The 19,986-nt window shown below is 38.8% G+C and overlaps 2 protein-coding genes across 12 annotated transcripts in view; both read right to left on the reverse strand.

Moving 5' to 3' along the window:
- The window catches only part of txnrd2.2 (thioredoxin reductase 2, tandem duplicate 2), an 18,328-nt gene extending 9,906 nt beyond the window's left edge, over nt 1-8,422 (reverse strand). The window contains exons 1-11 of the mRNA XM_085910132.1: nt 8,308-8,422; nt 7,855-7,920; nt 7,706-7,762; nt 7,483-7,627; nt 6,947-7,021; nt 6,744-6,822; nt 6,431-6,493; nt 5,017-5,087; nt 2,011-2,030; nt 1,479-1,570; nt 1,224-1,398 (exon numbers count right to left, since the gene is read on the reverse strand). Coding sequence (XP_085766258.1) covers nt 1,224-1,398; nt 1,479-1,570; nt 2,011-2,030; nt 5,017-5,087; nt 6,431-6,493; nt 6,744-6,822; nt 6,947-7,021; nt 7,483-7,627; nt 7,706-7,762; nt 7,855-7,920; nt 8,308-8,383 — 919 coding nt within the window. The 5' untranslated portion in view covers nt 8,384-8,422. The remainder of the gene's footprint in view (nt 1-1,223; nt 1,399-1,478; nt 1,571-2,010; nt 2,031-5,016; nt 5,088-6,430; nt 6,494-6,743; nt 6,823-6,946; nt 7,022-7,482; nt 7,628-7,705; nt 7,763-7,854; nt 7,921-8,307) is intronic.
- Nucleotides 8,423-9,294: 872 nt separating this feature from the next.
- The window catches only part of arvcfb (ARVCF delta catenin family member b), a 138,578-nt gene continuing 127,886 nt past the window's right edge, over nt 9,295-19,986 (reverse strand). For 10 of the 11 annotated variants that reach the window (XM_085910051.1, XM_085910050.1, XM_085910048.1 and 7 more), the window contains 7 exons: nt 19,157-19,307; nt 18,759-18,951; nt 17,724-17,835; nt 17,141-17,228; nt 15,391-15,482; nt 13,760-13,872; nt 9,295-11,946 (listed from right to left, as the gene is read on the reverse strand). In XM_085910051.1, coding sequence (XP_085766177.1) covers nt 13,771-13,872; nt 15,391-15,482; nt 17,141-17,228; nt 17,724-17,835; nt 18,759-18,951; nt 19,157-19,307 — 738 coding nt within the window. In that variant the 3' untranslated portion in view covers nt 9,295-11,946; nt 13,760-13,770. The remainder of the gene's footprint in view (nt 11,947-13,759; nt 13,873-15,390; nt 15,483-17,140; nt 17,229-17,723; nt 17,836-18,758; nt 18,952-19,156; nt 19,308-19,986) is intronic. The other variant, XM_085910052.1, reaches the window with a different exon arrangement.

Here is a 19,986-nt window from a genome sequence, read left to right on the forward strand (position 1 = left end):
TTATCACATTTTTCAACTTAGTCACTTTGGAAATGACATCACAAGAAAACTTAAATCTTTACTTAACGATGGGCTGCAAAACGTCCGAGTCGCCCGAAAAAAAAAAACACACACAAGATTCTAAAATACATAGAAGCTTATTGCACTCGGGGACACTTAAGTTGTCTCCTTGACTGTTTTATTGGGCCATAAGCAGTCTAGCACTTGGCTGCGTTTAAACGAGTCAAAAGTAGAAAGGAAATATAAAGGTCACCGCAGCTCACCCATGTGACAATACAAACTGTTTCCAGAATTCAATGCAAATAAGCCCCATGCTGCCAATGGTCTCACGCCGAGATGATGTGGGAATTTGTCCACAATAGGAAACGGCAAACGTCACTGCGACTGCAGGGTCACGCACATCCTTGTTACTGTCACACGCATATGGGCAGAGCACTCTCTCATCGCCACATAAAAAAATACTCATGACATAATAAAGAGAGACCTTGAAAAGGTTACTCATGAGATATAAAGGCTTTCCACAAAGCTAAAGTGATGACAGTGGGCCTCATGTCATCTGTGCTGGGTTAATCTTTAGGCCGATTGGGTAGAAAATGATACATGATACAAAAGATATAAACTGAGTTAAATGGCTGCTAGTGTTGGTGCGTGAATGTCCACAGGCAGGGATGGCAGAGACAGATGCGGGTTTGGTTTCCGCTGGGTTGGCACAGACAGGATGATCCGGGAAAGCAGAACAAAGAGGGGAATACAGTGACCCTGTGCCTTGGTGCATCCTGCCCGGACGGTTCTGCCCCTCTCCAACCAATGAGAGCCAATGAGCGATTGCTGGGTGATTAACGCTTCCCCTGGTTATTCCATCACTCAGACTTTATGACTTTGTTTTCATCTTTGATTCCACTGTCATTTGCTGACACTGCACTCTATTTAGAATGACAATGAACTTGGATTATGGCTGGGAGAGGGCACTCTTTTTGACAGATTCTCCAGTATATCACAGGAAAACAATAGCTAGGTCAAATAATGGCACAAAGCATCTTTTTCTCCTTTGTCTGTCTAAATGCATTATTGGATTAACTTGTGTAAATTGTCCTTATTTAATTGGTTTGTTGTTATAAAGCAGCACGATTGATGAGAATTGACACAATTTAATACAGTTGAATTCCCTGCTGCAAAACAATGTACGAGCTATTCCACAAACTCGCATGCCATAACGTACTCACCGACTGCCCATAACACAGTGTCGTAGGTATCGTTGTGTTCGTTGCCTGTCAGAGCATCAGTCCAGCTCACTTTCAGGGCTCCTGATGGAAGTTTGTCCACTCTCTTGGGGACACACTTCAGTGCAAATTTGGTTCCATAAGATTCCATGTAGTCTGTCACCAAGGCTGCCATTTGCTGTGAAAGGCAAAAAAAGATGAAATGATGAAAACACAAATTCCCATCATGACATTAGTCTATTCTAAAAAGAACAATACCTGATCAAACCCCCGGAGGGCGATGCTGCGCACCATTACCGTCGCGTCCAAGCCAATGCCTGTAAGGAAGCCTGCACACTCCAGAGCTACATCTAAGCAGTAGGTTAGGGAATTGTTGTGTTTTTCGTGCACGTTAAGTAATACCAGAAGTGGGCTCAAATCATACAGTCTACTATCCATGCGTTTTAAGGTGGCAGCTGAAAGAACAAAAAACAACACCAAACAACATATGACAGTAGCAACCTAAATAGCACTCAGTGGTTCTCTGTATTTGGAAAAAATGTCATTTTGTTTATTGTCCAGTAGTTTCACATATGGCAATCATATGTGTTTTACATTGTAAAAAAAAATAAAAAATACTAAAAGGCTTTCCCATCTGGCACACTGACGTTAAAAACAAACACTTCAGGTTATTTATGCAACGCTGCCCTGATGCCAAGAGGTACATTTAAGTAAAGTTTATAAATGCATAATTCCTGCACTGACAAGCAGTGATTATTTACATGCAACTTTGGTTGGCAGAAAAGGATACAGCTCGCTCCAACCACAAGCCTGTGAACACAAATAAAAAGGACTATTTAGCGTAATAGAAAGACATTGTAAGGTCACGTCTGTATGACAGTCTTTCGGTCCTGACTGTATATAAATATTTAATAGTAGGGGTGTGTGCGAGTGTGTGTGCGTGCACGCAAGCGTATGTTTTAGTGTACAGTTTTAGTCAAATGTTTGGAAACACTATTTCATTCAGTGGTTTTCCTTTATTTGAAGATTTCAGAAAATACTGCCAGCACAGTGTCACATCGGTTAGCATGTCCGCCTCAATATTCAGAGGTGCAAAATTCGATTCCAGCTCCGGGTTTACTGTGTGAAGCTTGCAACATCAATAACAAGTGTCCAGTATTCGTTATTTAACGCCGCTCTGGTTAGTCAAACGTTAACCCTTTTCCGCCATATCAAGCAAAGGGAAGCTCTACTCTGTCAAGTCCTTAATAGTTTGGGGATTTCTTGCCTTACACACTCAGAAGTCAAAACGATTACAGTGAAACCGGGCGGTTACCAATGGCTAGGCATCAAACCCTGCTATGAAAAGAAAAAAAAAAAACGGAGGCAAAACACGACTTTCTGGGTGTCTAGTTGTCGATGTGAAACTCTTAAAATACTTTTCTGACATGGAGATACCGCCAGATGTTAGCACTGTATTGGAGTGTACAGTGTCTAATATGGTTCAGTGGTGTGTGTGTGTGTGGTCCAGGTAAATAACAGGTCTAATCCAACCCTAAAATCCATGGCAGTTAGGAAGCCTAATTGCTACCATTTAAAGTAATCCCTGTGGATGGGGAGCACCATGTTCAGAGCTCAGGTCCACATACAAGTCTGCTGAGTGAAGCCTATCACCTGCAAACAGGAGGGAGGCCCTGCTCTCACTTGTTTATACCAGAGTGGCTTCCTTAGGACTGCACGTACTTGGCAGTTCAGAGTGCCTGCAGCAAATCCTGTCCTTGTCCATGCTAGGATTAACCTCTAAAAGCCTCAATGTCTCGTGTCAGTATAATGCCTAGGCGCACTTATCACATATTGTGAGTGGTTTAAGATGAACAGGTAAAAAGCGGACTCTTTATGATGTACGGAGTTTCATCAATGAAGTGCAATTTCTCCCACCATTTTGTTGTAATTGTGCCCAAAACTTTTGACCGAAATAGCTTTTTCAAATGTCGGTCAATTGCAGCAAACATAAATGGCAGATGATGATGCTGGCGTCTGCTGTATTTAGGTCATCATTTCTTTTATTCTGTATCATTTATGGTTCATTAAAGTGATTGTCAACATACTTTTCTGGAGTCCATTGCACATGAACAGTCTCACCGCCACGTGCTTGTGTTTTTCCCCTTGCCTTCAGGGTAAGGCAAGATATGTCACTCAGGTGTGTAATGTGCTCCAAGGCCCATTAGACACAGATCACTCACCTGGACCCCCCCCCCATACTATCTCCGCCTCCAGAAAGCGCCTGTCTGACCTCACCTGCACACATGACAGCTCTGCAGCAAAACAACATCCTCTTAGTAGTGTGTGTGTGTGGTGCTAAAGCCTTCTGGAAGAAAATCAAGCTATGGCTTCCTCTTTCTGACCCAAGGGTGGTGGAGATCAAAGGTGCCGTGAAATGACATCCTGATCTCAAAGTGGCATTTCTAAGTGGTTCATTTTGATACATGTATGAGGGTTTGCAAAACTTGAATACCCAAGTGCTAATTGCTTAAGACAGTGCGAATATTCAATAACACATTCCACCGTAACTTTTACGTGGGTAATGGTCAAATATGTTTTGACTATGAAGCACATCAAAAAGGAAATAATGCAAATAATGAAATAGCAACATATTAATCATATTTGTTTTGTTTTTCAGTGAGGCATTGCAAAAAGCCAAAATCATAGAAAATTGTGTTATTTTCCAAATACTTCTGCAATCGGCATCGAAATGTACTCGATGGTATCTGTCACCATGACGCAAATGAGCAGCGGGACCCAGGTACATCGCAACCACGAGTCACTGTCTGCATGCTTTGCCAAGAGGAAACGTCTGAGATAGACCAATTAACCAGGTGATGACAGAAGCTAAATGGTTGGATTAAAGGGCTTGTTCGGTATAAGGCAGGATACCTGTTACTAATCTGAATTGCCAAGGTGAAGACAGTTTTACAGGAAGAGAGAAAAATGAGAAACAAGGAAAAAAACGTCACTGATGAATGACACTAGTACGTGACAACGGGATGTGCTGGCTCAGTGATCGAGCGTCAGTGCGTGCAGCAAGTTATCGCTAATATGCTTGTTTTTGTTTTCAAGTTAAACATAGTTCGAAAAATTGTTGGTTGCTCTTTGTTAATGGAAGAAAAACCCAGAGTGGTCACAGAAATGAACTGAATCTGACAAAAGTCCTCATTCATCACATGTAAGGATAACTATTATCAATTATGAAGTTATGAACAAAATTGAAAAAGTGTAAACCCCGCTAGGGCGAATACCCTAACAGGTTGACTAACTGAGTTAGAGTTAGAAGTCAGAAGACACGCCACAACTGAATCCTACGTCTAAATTATTTTTCAATGTTTTCTAAAGGGTGTACCCCATTATTATTGTCAAGGCCTGTCATGATTTTTTTTTTAAATACCTAATTGTTGAATCACAATTCAAAAGCAATGTTTTTTGTTAATATAATTTTATATTGTAATTTCCTATAACATATAAAGCACAGCTAAAATAGTATATGTACATGATTAAGCAAAACAATGGTCAATGTGTAGTAATTTGCATCATTATTTGCACCCCCAGTTAAAATCTTGTAAAAGCCTTAGATATTTCTTTTTTATTGCAGAAGCTTACTCTGAGAAAATTGGATCAAGCTGCACTTGAGTTAAAGGTTGGATTTTCCTTTTTTTTTATTTTGGTGCTGTATGACTTGTATTTTTTAAACTAAGATCATTAGAAGCTAAATGTCTTAACCTGGGTGCCAATATTTATGGAGGGTGCTGAAGTTAATGCTTACGTTTTTCTAGGTGACTCTTTCAGCCAGAATATGTCATCGCTGGTGATACCATGTTCCATTGCACCCGGAATCTGAAATAGAGTTATAGTTGTAAACAGATCCACCAACCAACTGAACAGGGTTACTCCCTTGAAGCTTTTCTTTAGTTCTTTTAAAATGAGACATATGTTTCCCCATCACTGGCACACTTTCATCCAAATGTCTAAGAATTGAAAGTTTAGAATAGTTGCGAACCAATTTTGCTGAAATAATCGGGATTTTGGGGCCGTCTCTTCTGAAGCAAATAAGACAGCCCACCTCAAGCTTAGAGCAGTGAGACTAATACCATACTGCGTTTGTTATAATGATGACCTGCAACTTGGCGAGTAACTACTTGTTCTCAAGCATGTTAGAGTCAGAAGAGGAAAGCCAGCCCCCAAAAAACATGCAGCAGAGACATCTCGTCAAACAAACAAATAGATCTTGTCACCATGTCGACAAATTTGCTTAACAGTTAAGTACCAGCTATGTGACACTTCTAATAATGCTGTTAACGAATGCAAATGTGGGCCAAAGCTGTAGCTTATTTTTCAGAACGCCTTGTTTTTGGACTTTTCCAAAACTTTCCATAATAATTCCCATTTGAAGCTTGTTGAGTGTCCTACTGTCACAGGAAAGCCAGTAAGTATCAACGTAAACTATACAATTCCAATCACGTAAGCTTGATTGGAAAAATCATACACGACCCTGTGTAAAAAGTACTTGCCCGTGTTGTGAAATCATGAATTTACTGTGGTCAATTTTTCAGTTCATTTTCAGCGACCAGACCCAAGCCTGATTTCCTACAGACCCGTTCAAGCAAGGAATGGCCTAGATCTCAAAAAGGTGCAACAAAATCACAATACTTTTAGTGAGAATGTTTGGCCATTAGTTTGTGACCTCATGCTGAAGCACAAGTTCTGCATCATGGATCAACGATCAACAAGACAACATTAAGTCAACAACTGAATGGCTTAAAAAAAAAAGGGTTTAAAGTAGAGTAGTCAAAGTCTAGAATTCAATCTGATGTAAATGCTGTGGCATAGCCTTTAAAAGGCTATTAATGCCCGGAAAAAGACTCCTCAGTAAATGGTTGACTTCAGTTGTTGCCACTGAATGTGGTCTAACCGGTTATTAGGGGGCAACCACTTTTTCACACAGGGACATGTAGGTTTGGATTTTTTTCTCCCTTAGAAATAAAATCTTCATTTAGAAATGTCATTTTGTGTTTATTTGTGTAATGACTGATACACTGTTTAAATTTGTTAGATGACGGGGAAATTTTAAATGTGACAAGCTTCCAAAAAAAGAAGAAATCTGGAAGAGGGCAAACAGTTATTCATAGCACTCAATAACAATACTAACAAACTATAATAACTAATCAACTGATACCAACATTTGAGGGGATTTTGGGTCGGCCGCCCGTAGCAATCACAATGTTCTTGGCAGTCAGGGTCATCTGCATCAGAGGGGATAAGGATGTGAAAGAAACAGTCACAGTCATATCCTTCAAAAAACAAGGAAATGTCAAATGAAGGCAAGTGGTCTCTTAAACATTTTGCACTTAAACCATTAAGGGAAAAAAATGGTAGTGTCATTGCTCCCAGTAGGAGTCAATATGATCTGCACTTCCACCACAGTTCTTAAAATGGTTCAGTAACTGGCTTTACGATATGAATTCATATATTTCTTAGAAATGGCCAGCCCACCTCTTTCCCAGCTTTTGTTACTGCTTTGACTGTATGTTCATCCACAAGGCTGCCTCTCATGTTTAGATACTTCACCTTTCTGCAAAACAAACATGTAGGTCCATGTCATTAATTCTGCATCTTGATATGTATGAGAAGTTTAGCATAAGCAATGCTGTACACATATGGACATTTTATTTTATTTATCATTATGTGCCACTAACTTGTCCTGTAGCTGGACCCGGTGACCCCAATTCAAAGACCTGACGTGGTTTTGCACAGCCTCAGCCATGGTCATCCTGCAACACACAAACATATATGTTAATTGTTATTGTAATAATGCATACTAGGTTCGCTGCAGCAGCATTTGTGGACAGACTGAGTATGGATATTTCTGGAAGAGCATCAACTAGGAATACTTCACTAGTGCAATAGTGTCACTAGATGGTGCTGTTTTGTCATTCATGCCCTTGTTTGAAAAATGTTTCAATCAAGCTTAAATAAATTCATGACAAATTAATCATTGGACACTATTTTATAGCACGTCCTACTCTCTTTTTTTGTCTTTACATTGACCCAATTATTGAAAATTCCATGATATAGCTTCCCCGATTTTCCTCGCTTGACCCTGCATTACCACGCTACTCCCACTAAGGGTCGCCATCACTGAAAAACTCTGTTTATGTATTACCACAAAATGTCCCTAGATGGCACTGTTAGATCACTCGCTTATCAAACACCAATCATTATGAAACCTTACCAATCATGGGAAATTGGCCCCGAGATCTGCCACCCATACTTTTTAGCGTCTTTGACTGCAGTTCCAAGGAGAGCTGCCTGGTGCATGAGTTTCTTTGGTATGCAGCCAACATTGACACATGTGCCACCAAGACCCCACTTGGTGCCTGTGTGCAGAAGTGTCAAAAGTCAATTTGATATCTCAGAAATATTAAATGTGAGTAGTAGTAGTAGGACGCATTCACCTTTCAAAGAGGGCTCCACATAATCCAGAACAGCAACTTTCTGTCCAAGTTGTGCAGCTGTTGGAAACAGCACGCATCTTGTTACATCCTTATTCGACAAAATAAATTGTGCACAGCAAGTAGTAGCATTTTCTCCTTTCAGAGCTCACCTTCTTTGGAGCAGGCAAGGCCCCCTGAGCCACCTCCAATAACGACCACATCATAGTCATACTTTCCTGTGCGTTGCAAAATCGGACAACTTACTTTGATAGCAAATCTTTCTACACATTATTTGATTAACATAAAATAAATCATTCAAAACACATAATGGCATACACATGACGGAAGTAAAATAACTAGTTAGAAGCACTTAGTGTTTGTTTTATTGTGTAACTAAGCATACTTGCATTTCGGTTTACAATAGATCAAATTCACTTCACGCAGACAAATGATCATCTAAAGACTTTGTTTCGATATGTATGTGTTCCCAATACGACACTGGTCGGTCAGTAAGGGACTCTTAGGAGTCCTGTCACCACGCAGAAGATAATTAATTACCAATAAACATGTTTTTAGACACATTGCATATCTACTCCCGTAGTCGCAACAAAATAAAATGTCACCTGTCAAGTTTCTGCACAAAATATGACACCAATTGATTCGTTTCCAACGGTGTCTACTTCTGCAGAGCGCAGACATATTGTTATTATGAAAGGACCCTGATTTCTTCTGAGGTGTTCAAGGATTGCCTGATTTAAAAAAAAAACCTGTATGCACGATATATAAAAAAATAAATTACCAATAAGGTCACTCACTAATTTTGTTTTGTTTCGACCCTAGGTGGAGTAATTATTGCTATTGCTATAAAATAGCCAATACTAGTAATCTTTTGAAAATTCCAATATTTTATAAACTACATCACAGATTAAACAGATCTTTTATTTTGAAACATGTAATAGTTTATTCCTTCAGTATACTATATTATTATTTCATTATTTTCAATCCCAACAATGCTAACATTCACGCCTTAGTGAAAACCTAAACCACCTCTCGGCCATCTTACGTTGCCACTTATTGAATACCTTACTTCAATACATTGATTTTGCTGCACCAATTTCATGTTATTTTCTGCCTCTATTATGGAACTGTGGCATACGTTTGTACTAATAATTTTGGGAGAAGCGTTACATGCACATTGCATTGGTAAATATGCAATTATATAAACATTCTCCTATGCCAGTGCACTCAAAGTTTGGATTTTTCTGCCTCATGTTGTCACAACCATGAAGAATGAAATGAAAACATAACTCATCTGGGATGGAATCGCTGCAAAATGTAAACCTAACAAGTCTTGATGAACTAGGCTGCAATAATATACGCTGATGCAAACAGTGGAGCTCATTCTTTGAGAAGCTCCCAATACTCCCTACAGGGAGCCCAGCGTGACACAGACACTGATAACTATTTTCAGCGTAAAAAAATCAAAGTTGTAATTAATTGTCGCTATTTAAGATGGCTGTCAATCATAGTCCATTCGTATCTGCATTAAACTTGCTGAAAATAGGCATTATTTAGACAGTCAGAAAACAAAACCAATGGACATTCTTTCCAGGCATGATTTATTGTAAACACACCAAATATATACTCTACAAACCATCATGTTTCAGTTATGTTGAACAAGCTTAATAGTATTTGCATGTGGGTATTAGTAAAATGAAAGTAATACATTCTGTCACTGTGGCATCGCTTCTGCTCGCTACTAAAGTATTAGCAACTGAACTTCTCTAGGAAAAAAAAAATGTAATCATCTTGAATGACTAACTTTTGTAAAAGTTTATTATACAATGTATTACAAGGCAGAAACCCAACGCCAATCTAAACTACTCGGGGGAACACGTGGGAGGGACGATGACACGTGAGGTGAAGGGAGGAATTCAGACAGATTCTTGAGATATGGCAGTTGAAGGGAAAGAAGGTATACAAAACACACATTTGTATCTACCATGGAAAAGATTAAGGCACATGATAGGCATACAACACATTGGCTACTGAGATATACACCAAGGTTATTTTGACAAACTTGAATCAGTTCTAGCTACACAGGTAGGTTTGATTCATTGTGTGCCTGTGTCCTTTAGGATTTAACAGTACAGTTGTGTGGCTTTTTATTTAATCAATGTGTCACACAACCAGAAAACCAATAAACTAACAAATGTTCAGTACAATTCCTTTGGTTGTGGTGCTGTAGAGGCAGTCAGAGACAGCCCATAATGTTTTTTTTTTTTTTTTTTTTAAAAGATAATTCAGTATTGTCCAAATGAAAACACACAATTCTGGGGGACAAAAAGGATGCAGGGTAGCATTAGATGGTTTTAACTTCTGGAATTAAGAGTTATACATTTATTTGTAGTTTATTGTATTTTACCACAACACACATCTTTGTAAACATTGTGTAAACGCAAGCTTGTATAAAATCACGTCACAAAGAAAAACGTCAATGCAGGCACATGCCATTCGCCAGGGTGACGCGTTGAGTGATACGGAATTTCCATCTCCAGTATATGCTGACTCTGACAGACTGATGCTGGAGAACACATTAGCACACGTTTGTGAGTGGTCTTACCAAGCACGAGGGAAATGGCTAACTCTGTTTTTCCAAGTCAAAGTTGTCCACCATGATACTTTGTAAAAAATATATTCTATACGACTCTTTTTTATACTTGACTTTATACAGTGTGACCTTTCAGTTTGCCTTGAACAATTTTTGTCCATTCTGCTTTTCTTTTGCCTCATGTCAATGGATTAGTTGAAATCACCACAAAATGGCACTTAAAAAGATTCTGAACATCTGTACACTTTTTTTTTTTCATGTATACAGGAACATTTAACTTTAAGAAGCACTAATGAGTGCTTAATTGTAACACAGTAAAAATAAAGGAATAGTAAAAATTATATTTATAATGGATTTTTTTTCTTGACCTCTGACCCTCCACCCAAACGCAGAAGTTGTCATAAAACACATTTTTTTTGCCTTAAGAATTATCCTTTTTAAAATCCTTTTTACTTACAATATATAAATAAGCAATGGTCTAAGTAACTTGGCACATGTAAATTATGTGGTTGTTACCTTCTTCCAATCCATTGTGTTTTCCAAACAATGTGGTAATAATATACAACTAAGAGATTGGCCTTTTTGTCATTTTTGACCCTAATATACTGTACACGTCTGTAAAAGATGACCAAACAAAAAAAAAAAAAAAGATTTATATCTTTTAACAGAACAACCATATTGTGTCTTTCTGCCATCTTTCTCAGCAAAATGCCTTATTTCCTTTTAAGCAAATCAAAGAGCCACTGAGCAGGAAACCCAAGCGATTGTGTTGTCATGTTAAGCTGCCTGCTTTCCAACCACTTACCATCTATGCAGGTGTTGTTCATTTACAGGACATATATTCTGTACATCAAGTCTTTTTTGAGATGTTGCTCCATTCGATGCTCACCCGCCATCCATCACCTTCTAGTGTCCAGAGCACAACTTTCAGAATCCTCACTTTATAATATAAACCTCTTATTCCAAAGCATTCCAGTGCTGTTTTCTTCAAACAAATGGGCTGTGGTTGGTTGACTTTTGAGGTGTCTGCTTGTCCGCTATGCTACAGCTTCTCTTTTCTACCACCCCCACTGAACCAAAACTAACATCCATGTGATGCAATCAATGAATGAATGAATCAATCAATCGATCAATCAATCAATCAGCCAATCAATCAATCCACACCGCCCATATCAAAAATACCAAACTTACACAACAAATTGAAATAACTCAGACAAAATCGCACAACCTTTTCAAACAACCAGCTTTAGAACAAAGCCAAAATCAAAGTATTCCTTCTTGCCTCAGATTTGCTTTCAACGCACCTTCATTTCCCCTTCAGTCCCTTCCTCCTATTCTCACATCCATTCCTTTGCATTGTCAACTTTGAAAGCCTTGATGTCACCAGGAGATCTCAGCAAGCAGCCAACACTGAAGAATTCACATGCTGTCCAGTGGCAATGTAAAAGTCGTAGGAACAGTCACTCCATATCTTTTATCTTTATTTTTTTACTTTTTAAAGCGAAATTGCTGGCTGCTGCTGGGTAGTCGTTGTCCTGATTATTACTCTAATCCTCTATCTGTACAAAGTTCATCTCCAAACAAGCTCCGTATGAAATGGCAGTGGTGATGTGAGAGATCCTCTTGTAGTGTCACTGTGTCGCTCTTAAGCCTGGAGTGCACGGACGAAACAAGAAGAAACATATTAGGGGACATACATAAGGGGTGAAGTAAAAAAATAACAATAATAGGTTTTATGCCCCCATTTGTCTAAACACAGTGTTCTGATCATTATTGCGTTGGTGGAAAATATTAGAACAATCCAGCTGTTTTCATCCATCTCGGTTGGCTGTCATTCTGACTTTTTACCGCCCTCTGCCGTCGACTGAAATTGACGTCTGAGCGTTCTTGGACTTGCATTGTGAATGCCAACTGTGACCAAACATAGAAAGAGGTGAGTTGTGACGTTCATCGATTTCAGTGGTAGAATGTCAAAATGGCAACCTCCTCAGAAGTGTTGGAAACAGGTGGATAAGATTTATTCTGCCAACGCAATATTAATCAAACGGGTGGTGGTGGTCAAATATAAATTTTCAGCACTATATAGAGAGCATCATTTAGCTCAAACCTGACAAAACTGTAAGTCCATTAACTGACGTTGGGGTGGAACAAAATGCTTCTAACCAGTGTGTACAAATCCTTCAGAGACATTGTGGGACAAATGGAGGCACTAGAAAAGAAAATAGTAACATTATAAGGTTGGTTAACTCTTGGACTTTAAATGAAGTAAACTAAATAATACTAGCATTTTAATTTTTTTCTCCATGATTTTAAAAAAAAAAGTGTTACTTTTTCAAAGATTTGTTTTCATACAAAATACCACCATTGTCACAAAATCTAATTTCTTGTGATGCAGTAAGGATGAAGATGAAAATATAGAGACAAAAGATGATGATTAGCCATGTAGAGAAACAAATGAAAGTCAGACATGACATTTGGGACACGTGATAAGAATTGGGGACGAATGAAGAAGCCAACGCTCAAAGTAAAACACAGGCTAACAGCAATGTCGAGTAATAACCCACACAGTAACAAAACGGAAACATTGGGACATGAAAATGACAGTCACAACTAATACTAAATATGCAGAGGCGTGCATGTGTGTGCGTGTGTATTTATTTAGTTGCAAATTGTACATATCGCCTCATGATTTACATATTTTTACATGTGTGACCATAAATTTACCTTCCCACACCTAGAGCAATGACAAAATAATTCATAATTCAAAGGAGAGTAATTCATAATGTGTTTCTCAACATTTATGTGGGCCTATCTTTTTTTTAATTGAGGGTGCGCCCCAAGAGCATCCATGTGGAGTGCTGAAAAATGCCCCCCCCTTCATCATTTGCCATCAATTTGAGCAAAGGCTGTCAGGGGAGGCAGCGAGTGGCTCTCGATGCACATTTCAATCGGGCGACAGCTGCTGAATTGCAATTATACTCAAAAGCCCGTTGACTTCCGTACAGCTTCTCCAGAGCCGAGAAGTCACATTTGTTTTTGTTAATGCTGCATTGATGCTCCCCGAGGTGCCAAATTAGGTCAGTGACGGACCTGCATGACTAAAAAGGACACACTATCACAGTCACTACGTGAAATGAGATTCAATTTAGGAGCCGTATCAAATATTGGCGTTCGTTGTAGGCACTGCATCATCCTTGTTTTTTTTACCCAAATAATAAAATACAATTGTCATCCAAATGATAAAATTTTCAAGTGATTACAACATGTTTCATTGCGTGAAATCAGTGAGTTGTGCGCAACCAGGTGACACGTCGGATGAGGGTGATAAGTGACACAAACTGCAAGACAGGTGGGTGGAAACTAAATGGAATCTATGAACAAATGAGGAATGAATCAGGTCTGAGTGCTACAGTCCAATTTAGGGGTGAGGGCGGTTACTTTGTGATTTTCTTTTTCAGACCTACCATGCATGCACTTAGACCCAGGAATCAACAGGCTGTGGATTAACGTCACAAGCGTCCACCAGACTGACTGCAGGCCTATTACTCCTGATATAGTGTTTCCTACTTGTGTCATTCTGTGCAATAGGACAGGTTCAAAGAACACAAAGCAAAATAAAAGAACGTCAATGCATTGGACCAATACAGTCAAGTATACACATGCAGCCAAGTATAGAGAAGCTGGTGTTAATTTTCTGCTGTGAACAAGCTACAAGGGGAAAGAAGACGTACAGTAGCGACATGCAAAAGAAAGGAGATATTAGTATTAGCGAATACAAGTTGCACTGCTATCTGGAAAATCTTATGTTGGTTGACTCAATTGAAAAGTAATGCTAGAAGAAAAAAAATTGCAATAAAGCAGTAGGTTACATAACATAATGCTGGGTAAAAGATATGTTCCCAACACGCGAGAGCTAAATGTTAACGGCCTTAAATCTGTGTATTTGACATTGGGTTTGCTTTCGGTGGCGACAAACGATCATTTTAATAATCGATTAACCTGTTGATATTTTGTGAAGTTCACTTGAGTCATCTGACAGATATGGCAGTTTGACATTTCCAATAAGCTCTGCAATTAAACTGACAAGTTGAATTCAGTATCAGACGCTGGCAATCATTTGATACAGCCTCAGTCTCTACATTTTCAAGGAAAGGGTGTTTTTCCATGAGAATTCATTGTTGGCAACTATTTTATTCAGTCCAAGCTTAATTACTTCACAGACACCAAAAGCTTCCACTTAATTAACTAGTGGCTCACAGAACTAAGGGCATACACATCCCCGAGCTGTAGACAGAAGGGCTGTGCGTTATTTAAATACATAAATAGATAGATAGGTAGGTAGGTAGGTAGGTAGGTAGGTAGGTAGGTAGGTAGGTAGGTAGGTAGGTAGGTAGGTAGGTAGGTAGGTAGGTAGGTAGGTAGGTAGGTAGGTAGGTAGGTAGGTAGGTAGGTAGGTAGGTAGGTAGGTAGGTAGGTAGGTAGGTAGGTAGGTAGGTAGATAGATAGATAGATAGATAGATAGATAGATAGATAGATAGATAGATAGATAGATAGATAGATAGATAGATAGATAGATAGATAGATAGATAGATAGATAGATAGATAGATAGATAGATAGATAGATAGATAGATAGATAGATAGATAGATAGATAGATAGATAGATAGATGGATAGATAGATAGTGATGAAAAAAAATCGAGGGAAAAATATATGTATCCCATAGATGTGCAGAAAATTCATATGAAATTGTATGCTTTTATCGGCCTTTGACCAATCAGCTCCAACCATAAATTTGCATCACCATCCAATCAGGGAACAATATCCAGAGGCATTACTTTTTTTTTTAATATCCTGCAGCTCTAGCAGACAGACACATAAAGGAACGAGAACGACATATTCCATCTGCTTTAAAGACTTCATAAGATTAAAATGTTCCCCTGAGAACCACCATAGAAAATGTGGAAAGAAGACAGGTAGAATTAAAAAGAGAAGGAGGCTGGAAGAGGAGAACATGTGACAATATTTCAATGAGACGCTGATACTTTGTCCTCTATGCCCTAATTGCCCCTGGAGAAAAGAAAAGTTCTGCCGGCACCTTTACTGGCTCCCGCTCTGTCAGGTCCACTGAACTGTCTCCTGTCTTGTACTTGCAGTCTTTGTCTCTCTGGTCAATGGTGGAGTACCCATCTAATGAGGTCAGAGAAGGTCAGTTAGTAGTAAACATATCATGTATGTTAATGCCATGGGCAATAATGAATATAAATATGATCAACTGAACGGTCACCATTACCTAAACGTTTTTTTTTCCTAGCCAACATCCATGGACCTGTTCTCATTTGTTGTCTCTTATTTTCTATTTTTACAAAAAGCAATTTTCAGTAATGATTAGTTACTTGAAAATGCCTCAAAACTAAGTAAAATAATAACCCTGTAGGCGCTTTGAAACTATGGCAAATTTTAATATTATCAGCAGAGCACGTCTGCCATGTTTGAGCAACGGAAGGCTTTGCGTACTCACACAAACTTTCCACGCAATTTTAAATGGAATCCCGATGATTCATTTTTCAAGAGATGAAGGCCACTGGGCATTCATTTTGAGCATGATTAACATTTGAGGAAACTTTGAATTAGCCACTGAACCCATCAGAAATAACATACAGAGGATTTGGATCATTCCAAGGAAATATTTCAATACTTTGTTACCTTGGCTCCATTCAGGAGATGAGGCACTGCACTTTCAAGTGCTTATCATATTGTCTTGATGTGATTATCAGGTGAACAAGGACACATCGTATTTGCATCTTATTTGTACATGATGGAAAATAACATCGGTCACCAATGTTCCCAACCTTTTAAATCATGCACTGAATTCAAAACTATTACTCTGTACTATCGCTAATCGCTACCTGGATCCAGGTCATTCATAGGTATCATATATCCACTACTGTTCAAAAGTTTTGGGTCGCTTAGAAATGTCTTTATTTTTAAAATAAAATTAATTAATCAGGAATACACATACATTGTTCATGTGGTAATTGAGTATTCTAGCTGCAAACGTCTGCTTTTTAATGCAATCTCTACACAGAGGCCCATTTCCTGCAACCATCTCTCAAGTGTTCTAATGGCCCATTGTGTTTGCTAATTGTGCAAAGGAAGGATAAACATTTGAAACAAAATTTCAACAATTGTTTTGACTCCTCTGTCAAAATGATGTTTGCTGTTGGGCCAGTGTCTACCTTCCTCCTATAAAGTTTATTACTATGCTCATTTTTGTGTTACAGACACAGATATTATTTTCATTAAAGCTGACCTGAATTCATTATTAAGAAACTTAAGAGGGGGGGAAAAAAAAAAAAAGAATGTTTGTGTTCATAATCAACAGAACATCTTTAAAACCAGCACTTTATCATACTGTGCTACTCATCAATGAAAGTGAGACTGTTTTTTTACTTCAGAGATAAGACATACTGTTGGCCATACGGGATATCCATTTTTAATTCCTGTTTACGTACTGTGTGGCTGTGATACTAACCAAGCTACAACTACTGTGATGACGGTTCCATCAATTTATGGAAGATTAAGATAAGACTGTTTCGATATGTAGCTTTAATTAGAACAAAGTAGCTTAATAGGATTTGTTTACAATAAAGTAACATTGAATATTGCCAGATTTATGCTTCCAATTTCAAAAGAGGTGATCTTAATTCCTTCAAATTTGTCACAGGGATTATTTTTGGAGTGTGAATCAAATAATGCCAGCTAATTTTGCCGTGAAGCCTTTTGTGTTTCTCATTGCTTTATTGTGCCTAATGGCTTTTCTAGACATGTGAAAAGTTTTCTCTGACCTTGGTTCTTCTCCATAAGGGGCAGAGTTGTATCATCATAACCCGTTTTGCCATTCTTGGTCGCTTTAGGGGTTGCAGTCACCGTGGGCTGAAAGAGAAGTGTTGTTCCACATTTCATTATTGCTGCTAATTTTATGGGCAAAATAAACACTGTTTTGTTACTTGGTGATATTCCTTGAGGAGTCAAAAACTTTGAGACTTTCATGAAGGTCTTGACAGATGTGCTTTATACGTGCCTAATTATTAACTACTAGATGATAAAATCAAGTTTGACAACTATATCAAGCATATTCCCTTTAAAAAGATGATGTGACTAGTTTGTCATTCTTATTTAGCCACAGTAAAAGATAAAATAACCCAATTATTTGAAACAATATAGGGTATGACCTTTTGGAGTTATCTTATCGACAGTAAACAACAACCACAATTATAGTCTAGCAATAAAATGATAATCCATCGTGTCAACTGAAACGACGAAAACAATTTTGCAGGGGCAGTATTTTCTTATTTGTTTTGTTTTAAATTCAGTTTCAGAGACGTATGAATTATATGTGAAAAACCAAACCACTAACATATGGTGTACCTGAAAATGGCTCTTGTTCCAGCCATCCTTTGTCAAAGCGTTTCTTAATTCCTTATAACTCCACACAGTCTGCAGCACATGAGATGCAGCTTTTGTTTCTCTGGGTGATTGGCTGCGAGGGCAAGGAAAGAAATGAAAATGAATCACAAAAATATCCCAAAGCGTCAAAGTCCCTCGACTATACCTCCATATGAGTGACAAGCGCGTGTGGTAGCAACGGAATGGCTTCAGAGTCTTTGTTCAGAATTCAAAGCCATATTTGCTTGTATTAACGACTCTACTTGTGAACCACCAGCGTTAATTACACCTAGAAGCGCTCTCATCTAAAAGTAACACAATCTCAGTAGATGTGAAAGGACACACAAGTGGTTGGACTGTGTGTGGATAAACTGTCTCTCTATTAATTTCAAGTGGTTCTTAACCTAATCAATACTGTGTCAACTTTGAAAACGGCATTGTAAAGCGTGGTGGAATTTCCTCTTCACATATAACAAGTGCAAAACCGTGACACTACGGATTACTGGATGGACGTATGGATGGATGGATGGATGGATGGATGGATGGATGGATGGATGGATGGATGGATGGATGGATGGAAGAAAAGAAAACTTGGCATCCTTGACCAGAAATCAACTGGATGGATGTAAACAGAAAGGGTATTTGCAGAGTAGGGATAGTAGTCGTGAAGTTGACTTGTCATGTGTTTTTAAATCAAGAAGACAACAACAGATGCATGCGCTATTTGCCATCTTAATTGATTAACATTGTATTTTATTTCTTCTTTCAACCAGGCTCAAGCAGCATTTTTTTTAACCCATGCTATCAAAGAGGAACAAGAGCAGGGAAGTATTCCACCACACACTAATAAGTTCCCGATTATTTGCAAACACTCAATTCCCAGCACGGAGAGCCCGCAGCTGTGATGGACCCAAGTTGTACAAATGTATAAGCTGTCCTGATTTTTAGGGAAATGTAATTGATTTAAAATAAATCATCAGGTATTTGTTATAAGAATATCTGAAATGCAAGTGGCACCTGGTCCGGTTGATAGCAACTAGTTTCTCAATGGCCTGGGCCTGAATGAGAGACCGGGCATTTTCCGAGCTGTCTGTGACAATTTCGTGGATGGTGTTGAGGATGGCGACCACGGTATCCTCCTCCAAGTTCTTGGCTGGGCGCTGCTGTCCGCTGGGCAAGTTACTGACCAGGTCCCTCATGGCGTAACTTCCTATTAATAAATAATAATAATGATAATAAAAGTTAGTGCCAATAAAAACAACTGAATCAGACATGAATCAGAACTTATTAGGCGAGACAATGAGAGTCAATTTGATGGGCAATAAAATGTCTTATAATATTTACCTCAATCAGTGGACACATTAAAAAGGTCATAATACGTGTGTGTGTCGACATAACATGGCTTGAGTGTTTACCAATGAGGTCCTTGTTGCGACGATCGATGGAGAGATTGCGCAGGGCGATCGCCACAGCTCGGACTACCTTGTCGGAATCGGAGCGTAGCAGCTCTACCAGTATGGGGAGACCTTTCTCTTTACGCACCGTTGCCCGGATGTAGTTGGACCACTGGGGAAGGGGGGGGGGGGGGGACAGAGGGCCAGATGTGAGTGCATGTTGACTGTTTAATATTTACTTTGGAGTGCCACGAGGGCTCTAGTGGAAAAATGTATCCTAGAATTTAAATTGGTCTACATTATTATCAAAAAAATATACATTTGATGTAAAATGAAAAGACTAAGGCTGTTTTTATTCAAGTCCATCATTGAAAAGCAATCTGGTTAGAAGATTTGGTGCCACAAGATGGCAGTAGTACCACTTATAACTGTTAACACCCAGTATGCAAAAGTAATTGAAGGTTTGAATTTTGTCACGCAAAGCCAACGGAGGGAGCACAGGCTTAGTCCAGCAGCCAGATATGATAAATGTATAAGCAGTTCTGCTTGCTGCTGAATCTGGCCTGAGGACCTGCTGATCAAGTTCCACAGGAGGAAAAAAATGTAGTAAAAGAGAAAAGGATTTGTCCTCAAGATGACCACCTTTACTACTAAAGAACTGAGTGGATAAAATGTGACAGTAAGTGATGGATTAAAATGAACCACTCATGTGATTCTTCCAAAGTAGCCAGGGGTGCCCTACTGATGACAATGTCATACGACTGAAAGGTCACACTGCCCCGATGGCTGCTGTGGGCTAAATACACGTGAGTATTTACACGCATAAAAAAAATAAAAAAAACCAGCATAGT

The sequence above is a fragment of the Syngnathus leptorhynchus genome, chromosome 4 (genome assembly GCF_054491065.1).
Source record: "Syngnathus leptorhynchus isolate UIUO chromosome 4, UIUO_Slep, whole genome shotgun sequence".
Classification (NCBI taxonomy): Eukaryota; Metazoa; Chordata; class Actinopteri; order Syngnathiformes; family Syngnathidae; genus Syngnathus; species Syngnathus leptorhynchus.